Source organism: Macrobrachium nipponense, chromosome 19 (genome assembly GCF_015104395.2).
Source record: "Macrobrachium nipponense isolate FS-2020 chromosome 19, ASM1510439v2, whole genome shotgun sequence".
NCBI classification, from domain to species: Eukaryota; Metazoa; Arthropoda; class Malacostraca; order Decapoda; family Palaemonidae; genus Macrobrachium; species Macrobrachium nipponense.
In genome coordinates, this window is record NC_061088.1 from 76588228 (window position 1) to 76596781 (window position 8554).

Consider the following 8554-nt stretch of genomic DNA (forward strand, 5'->3'; position numbering starts at 1 on the left):
TCAAGTACCGAACATGTCAAGTACTACTCGTTTCAAGTACTGAACAGGTCAGGTATCACTCTTTTTAAGTACTGAACAGGTCAGGTATCATTCGTTTTAAGTACTGAACAGGTCAGGTACCATTCGTTTCAAGTACTGGACAGTCCAGGTACCACCAACGTTTTTCAGTACTGAACAGTTCAGGCACCTGAATGAATGGATGGAAAAGATGGAAAGGTCGACGTGACGACAGGAAGCCAGTGGTCACAAAAATTTAAAAGGAAATACTAAACAGCAAGGATAGCTCTCACAGTAAGGAGTAGAACTGAAAAGGCAATGCTGTACAGAAAGAATAGCTCTTACGGGAAGTACTATGTAGATGTGGGCACTAGAAACGATAGAGAGACCTTCCCTACCACAGGGATCAGAGCTGAAGAGATCAGGAGTACTTACATGAGTTTGTACAGATGCAAAACCCATACTACATGAGTTTATCTAGATGCATCAGGAGTACTTATGCGAGTTTGTACGGATGCAAACCCCATAGTATAGATGAGTTTATACAGATGTAAACTCCATACAAAGAGAAAAGGAAGAGTTTACAAATGAATGGGATAGTGACCAATCTGCTGTTTTCCTCTGGAGGCAACATAGGCTGAAGGCAACAGGCAGATGTTGAAAAGAAGAATAAATAAATAAATAAATACATAAATAAATAAATAAATAAATAAATAAATAAATAAATAAATAAATACATGAGAGAGTGTGCATTAGTCAATAAAAATAGAACCAAAGAAAAAAAAAACAGGAAAATCTATGACCAACTCATTAACACTATTTACTGGAGGCATGATTTTTATAATCTTAAATTCCCTCCCTGATCTCTCTCTCCTATCATCTGAGGTGTAGGGCATTGATTACCAAAATGAGAACCCCCTCCCCCTCTCTCCTCCTAGCCCCACCCTCTCCACTCCCTACATCCCCTCACTTCCTTTACACTACCTAACACACTCAAACCTCCATTTTGTGCTTTTCACATTTTTACCAGACATAAATGTACTTCTGATAGCCACAATGACCTCTTATCTTCTATCAATATCTTCATCCTCTCTGGATACTCTTGTCACTGCAAAGCCCCAATTCCAAATGAAGAAACAAATACGGAAATTGGCGTCCATGGCAGGACACGAACCTGTACGCAATTTATTACAATGAAGAAAAACATAGCCTCCTGACTAGAGGGATAAAAAGTATATTTTAATATTATACCCTGCTGGAGCAAAGGATAAAATAAAGAAGGAAAATTGTGCATACATACATACATATATATATATATATATATATATATATATATATATATATATATATATATATATATTATATATATATATATTTCAAATAAACTATGACGCACTCCTCGATAATTACAAAATGGCGTTCTAATAAAACACGTTATGTCATTGTTAGATCTCACTCTTATTAAAACAGTCGATAGTTTTTATTAATTTCATTTCAACGGACTTTATACAATACACTGCCTGTATTCAGCGTGAAATTTGAAAGGGTGACATTTCCTGAATTTTTGTAAATGCGCGAGTTACACAATTTCATATGCCAGCGAAAATGCTTTGTGTTCCAAATTAAGGTTTATATATTATATGTATGTATGTATATATATATATATATATATATATATATATATATATATATATATATATATAATATATATATTTATATAGACATATATATATAAATTTTATAATTATATATATATATATATATATATATATATATATATATATATATATATATATATATATATATATATATATATATATATATATATATATACATATAAATATATATTATATATATATATATATATATATATATATATATATATATATATATATATATATATATATATATATATATATATATATATATATATATATATATATATATATATATATATATATATATATATATATACAGACGTGACGTTTCCCTTCGTTAACCTCGACTTGCTTTGCCTCTTGGCGGCAGACTGATTTCAGCCTGTCAAAGGGGTCTACTATCTATATATATATATTTTAACCTTTTCCTTTCGCCTCCCTCTCTCCTTTATACCCACCACCCCTTTCGCATCGCTTCCCTTCTTCCCTCTCGCCCCTCCCCAATGTTATGTCCCAATTTTCCCCTCCTCCCCACCCAATACCCATCCACAATTCACCCTTCCCCACCCGCCCCCTCCCCCCTTTCCCCCTTTGCTACGTGTAACCCTGCCTTTCACTACACAATATAATTCCAGGATCCGACTACACAGGAATTCCTGCGTCTCAATAATCCCTAGTATCGGCCACGAGCTATTTTTTTCTCTTTTTTTTTCTTTTTTTTTTAAAGCATTTTATTTACCCTTTGGTTTCTTGCACATGGAGGCCGTTATCTAAATTCTGAGATGCACATACACACACACACAAAGACATACCCATACACACTCACACACACAAACGCAGTTTTTCTTATTGGACACTCTTTAGTCGAATCTTTTTAAAAGATGAATAAAGGCGAATGGTGTGACGCTGGGAAAGAGGTAGACACGGTAAATACGTCGCTAAAATTATATATATATATATATATATATATATATATATATATATATATATATATAATATATTATATATATATATATATATACACACACACACAACAACACGTTTGCTGACGGACAATTACCATTCCTTTCTAGTTCATATTTATTCCCCGACGTTTCGTAATTTTCATTTATTATTAACATCTGCAGGGGCTCTAAAATAGGTAAAGACAACACATAATTACCAAAAAAAAAAAAACAATAAACTCAAGCAGAAATTTTTGACCTTTGAAAATTATACATATTTTTTAAAAATCAAGATATAGATATTATATATATATTATATATATATATATATATATATATATATATATATATATATATATATATATATATATATATAGAGTGGTAAACAGATAAAAGCCGTGATTGAGGAAAGGAAAAATAAGCTATATACTTTCAAAAGGAAGAACAAAATATAAAAGTCCATATCTATACTTAAATGGATACTATATCAGGAAAATATAAGCATTCATCATAAAAGAAGAAAAATTAAGCACAGAAGATGAAAAGAATCATCAAAGGAAGTAAAAAAAAAGTATGAAGATAGTGGCAAGGACTTCAAGAGTCCTTCTTCTAAAATAAGTCCTTCTTATCTTGGTATCCTGCTCTCCCTGACACCCTATAAGCATTTCAACATTTGTAAACTCTCTCGGCATATACGTAAGCCTAATTAATCCCTTAACAACCCGCTCCTTCTTCCCCCTCCCCTCACCGACGACACCCCCCCCCCCCCCACCGTTACCATAAGACTGCGAAACCTTATTCCAAAAGTACTTCAATCTAAATCTATTTCAGCCAGTTTCTTTTTTTCATTCTTATCTCTCTCTCTCTCTCTCTCTCTCTCTCTCTCTCTCTCTCTCTCTCTCTCTCCTTTTTTTTTTTCTATGTCGACCAGTATCCCAGGTTATTCAATTTGTAGTAAAGTCTCGATACAATGGGATGCTGGAGCTGGGATATTGGAACTGACAAACCATTCACTTGGAGTTAGTGACAAGTTTGGAATTTAGGTGTGGAACGGCATTTTCCAGTTGTGCTGTCTTCACTCTCTCTCTCACTCTCTCTCTCTCTCTCTCTCTCTCTCTCTCTCTCTCTCGCTATGACACACACATTCACACACATCCACAATCGTACACTCTCTCGCAAGCGTACGCATTATTTTCTATATTGACCTACGCTTATTTTTTTTTTTTCTCAGTTTTGCATTTCAGATGACAAATTAACTCTCTAAGCCTACCTTAATCCTGTCTTTAAGAAACTCTCTCTCTCTCTCTCTCTCTCTCTCTCTCTCTCTCTCTCTCTCTCTCTCTTTCTCTTTCTCTTCTCTCTCTGAGCTGTAACTTACGCAAACGAAAAGTATGTGGTTCGGTTACTTTCTGCAAAAAAAAAAAGAAAAAAAAAATGATTTAAATGGCTTACGTCATCAAGTTGCTATAGAGGTTAACCGAATAAAATATGACATTATATATATATATATATATATATATATATATATATATATATATATATATATATATATATATATATATACATATATACATATATATTTACAAAACTAAAAACTATATATATATATATATATATATATATATATATATATATATATATATATATATATATATATATATGTGGCAAAGAAAATACGAAAATCGTTTAAGATAACGATTAATGTCACGAAACTGACAAAATGATGAAAAACAAACGAATTTTGATAGTCTCGTCCATAGCCCCTTACAACCCCCAAAGGCATTTGAAAATGAAGTCTTAAACGCGCTTGCAAGCTACTTACTAGTTCTGTCGTCATAAAAGCTCTTCTTCTTGAACGCCAGATTTTATATAACTTACCAGTAATTGTTAGGTAAATGTTGAAAAAACGACGGACAACGAATGGCTGAATAATGAAAGAAATATGTATTTTCCTGCATTTCATGAACGGTCTAGTAACAAATATACGAGTTTGTGACTATTTGCAGTAAAGCAATACAGACTCCAACTTGAATCTAATAAAACTTCGCATATAAAATCTTAATACAAGTAATAATATTAGAACATACAAAAAAATGCATACAAAACTACAATATTGGGAAAACCTTTGATTTTGCACGAGCTTGAAAAAAAAAAAATTCAATACACAGAAGAAATATGACCTAACAACGAACATCATAAGGACATTGAAAATAATGAAATTATTAAAAAAAAAAAGTTTAACGAAAAAAAAAAAAAAATAGTACTAAATTAACACTCACCAATACCGGGACAGCCCAGCGCCTCTGAAAATAAAATGAAGAAAATAATTATAAATTTGGTAATAAACTTTAATCAATGTTAATAATGTAGGTCATTGTATCTGCATTCATTTACCACCCTCCTCTCTCTCTCTCTCTCTCTCTCTCTCTTCTCTCTCTCTCTCTCTCAGAACATTGCCCACAGGAATGCGATCACGAGGCTCGAGTCGTTTCACTATTCCTTAGCAAAGGGTGGTTCCTTACAAAGAACGAAAGGTACTAGACACGACATTAGCATAATCTAAGAGTTGATGGGAGGAGGCAGGTCGTACTTGAAGAGATTGATGGGAGGAAACTCGTCGTACTTGGAGACTGATGGGAGAAGGCAGGTCGTACTTGGATAGATTGAGGGGAGGAAGCGGGTCGTACTTGGAGAGATTAATGGGAGGAAACGGGTCGTACTTGAAGAGATTGATGGGAAGAAGCGGGTCGTACTTGAAGAGATTGATGGGAAGAAGCGGGTCGTACTTGAAGAGATTGATGGAAGGAAGAGGGTCGTACTTGGAGAGATTAATGGGAGGAAGCGGGTCATACTTGGAGAGATTGATGGGAGGAAGAGGGTCATAATTGGAGAGATTGATGGGAGGAAGAGGGTCGTACTTGGAGAGATTGATGGGAGGAAGAGGGTCGTACTTGGAGAGATTGATGGGAGGAAGAGGGTCGTACTTGGAGAGATTGATGGGAGGAAGAGGGTCGTACTTGGAGAGATTGATGGGAGGAAGAGGGTCATACTTGGAGAGATTGATGGGAGGAAGAGGGTCATACTTGGAGAAGATTGTTGGAAGAGTCATACTTGGGAGATTGATGGAGGAAAAGGGTCCATACTTGGAGAGATTGATGGGAGAAAGAGGGTCGTACTTGGAGAGATTGATGGGAGGAAGCGGGTCATACTTGGAGAGATTGATGGGAGAAAGAGGGTCGTACTTGGAGAGATTGATGGGAGGAAGAGGGTCATACTTGGAGAGATTGATGGGAGAAAGAGGGTCGTACTTGGAGATATTGATGGGAGAAAGATGGTCGTACTTGGAGAGATTGATGGGAGGAAGAGGGTCGTACTTGGAGAGATTGATGGGAGGAAGAGAGTCGTACTTGAAGAGATTAATGGGAGGAAGCGGGTCGTACTTGAAGAGATTGATGGGAGGAAGAGGGTCGTACTTGAAGAGATTGATGGGAGGAAGAGGGTCGTACTTGAAGAGATTAATGGGAGGAAGCGGGTCGTACTTGGAGAGATTGATGGGAGGAAGAGGGTCGTACCTGAAGAGATTAATGGGAGGAAGCGGGTCGTACTTGGAGAGATTAATGGGAGGAAGCGGGTCGTACTTGAAGAGATTAATGGGAGGAAGCGGGTCGTACTTGGAGAGATTGATGGGAGGAAGAGGGTCGTACTTGAAGAGATTAATGTGAGGAAGCGGGTCGTACTTGGAGAGATTGATGGGAGGAAGAGGGTCGTACTTGGAGAGATTGATGGGAGGAAGCGGGTCGTACTTGAAGAGATTAATGGGAGGAAGCGGGTCGTACTTGGAGAGATTGATGGGAGGAAGCGGGTCGTACTTGGAGAGATTGATGGGAGGAAGAGGGTCGTACTTGAAGAGATTAATGGGAGGAAGCGGGTCATACTTGGAGATTGGATGGGGAGGGGAAGCGGGTCGTACTTGGAGAGGTTGGGGATCAGGAAGAGGGTCGTACTTGAAGAGATTGATGGGAGGAAGAGGGTCGTACTTGGAGAGATTGATGGGAGGAAGAGGGTCGTACTTGGAGAGATTAATGGGAGGAAGCGGGTGTACTTGGAGAGATTGATGGGAGGAAGAGGGTCGTACTTAAAGAGATTAATGGTAGGAAGCGGGTCGTACTTGAAGAGATTGATGGGAGGAAGAGGGTCGTACTTGAAGAGATTGATGGGAGGAAGAGGGTCGCACTTGAAGAGATTGATGGGAGGAGCCTGGCCATACCTAAAGAGAGATAGATGGGAGGACCCATGACGACCTTAAGGGACAGAAACACATTCCATATTGACGACCTGGTCGCAAAGGTTACAACCTCTGACTATTTTTCAAAGGAAATATTTTTTTAATGAGTGTTTTTTTAAGAGATATGCAAGTTTAAATGTTAAAAATAGCCTTTATTTAAAATTCTGTTCAGTATACCCCTATCTATTTATTTATTTATTTTTTACTTCAGTAAGGGAAAGACTTTTAACTGCTAAGTACTATTGTATGCGTTCAGAATTCTTCCTCCTGTAAATTACTTTGTAAATTATTTAATTATTGCGGGTGGGGTTAAACTTTTTTTTTTTTTTTTTATAACATCCTACTCGCTCAGGTTTTCAGAAAAGTAAATTTATTATTAAATGGACTTGACGCTTGTGGAAGCTAATGGTTAAGATAGTGACCCCAATGGTTTTCGGGATTCGTTATCTAGGGACTAAATACTTCTTTTGGGGGCCATTATCTTTATGATATTTACAGTCCTTTTTGTTTTAATGGTAATCCCCAACGGGTTTGTACTAAACACGTCGCAAAGGTGGATACATATCTAGGAACAATCCGGAATGTTTTCAAGTGAGAGATACCGAAATAGAATAAACGAAAAAGACCCAACTTAAAAGTGTGTATAAGAGTGCTTTCCTTGATTGTATCCAACGTATGGAATTAGTGGCTATTCTCCCTGTCGGTACCATAGCAATCTGCGAACGAACTTACACGGTAAATCCCGTTAAGTTCCGGCGTGATTACCGCTTTGGGGGTCAGCCAGATGAAACGCCTCGCCAGCCAGAGCCAGCCCGACGAAAACCTACTACTACTACTTCTCTGATTAGAGCGTGAAACGATTTCTCATAGGCCTTGTTATCCTTTCCGCCGGCCTGTTCCTTTGCCTCGCAGAAGTAACGTTAATCAGTTATCCACACAGCGAACACAATATCCTTTCATTTCACCCCAATTTTCGGGCTCTCTGCTTGGCGCGGTGTGAGCGCCGCGGGGACGAAGGGAGGGAGGGAAATTGACCACAATTCCATATGGCTAGTTTCTGTGCCCATTTTCCAGGCCCATTTTCCAGACCCATTTACCAGCCTTCTTTTTCTCGTTAGCGCGATCTGTTTAGCTCTTTGGTCGTTTAATTCAATGTAGTATACTTTCCACCGCGCACTCGTTCACTTACGCGGATGATGTGGTATGTAATTGGAACTACCATAATGCCCTCTTAACTTATATGGTTTATTGCAATTCCATACATATCCAGTAAAAAGTGCAAAGTAGATTCCATACACTGTACGTTTCCGTACATTTATCGTTTCAACTTATATTTGTTTTAGCGCTGGTTCTTTTTATAAATGATTCTTGGGACAATTGCCAAACACAGTTTTTATAACGTAACCCTAATAGAGGTGGATTTCGTGACCTAAACTGTTAAAGAACTACTCAACCTAACCTGCCATATTAACTTTTAAAAAAAATCCTGTAAGTTATAGAAGACATTGTAGTTAATAAATCCTATAAGTTGAAGAGAACATTGTAGTTAATAAATACTATACCATAATAACTATTAATAGCAAATACATCCCATTCTTTATGTATGTACACATTCAGAAACACACACACACTCCCACGGACAAGACATGAATGATCCAAGCACAAACTCG

The 8554-nt window shown here is 37.0% G+C and overlaps 1 protein-coding gene across 1 annotated transcript in view; it reads right to left on the reverse strand.

Annotated features, from left to right (window-relative positions):
• Nucleotides 1-5117: 5117 nt before the first annotated feature.
• Nucleotides 5118-8554, reverse strand: part of LOC135212091 (uncharacterized) — a 28212-nt gene continuing 24775 nt past the window's right edge. The window contains exons 2-3 of the mRNA XM_064245472.1: nucleotides 6801-6934; nucleotides 5118-6700 (exon numbers count right to left, since the gene is read on the reverse strand). Coding sequence (XP_064101542.1) covers nucleotides 5118-6700; nucleotides 6801-6934 — 1717 coding nt within the window. The remainder of the gene's footprint in view (nucleotides 6701-6800; nucleotides 6935-8554) is intronic.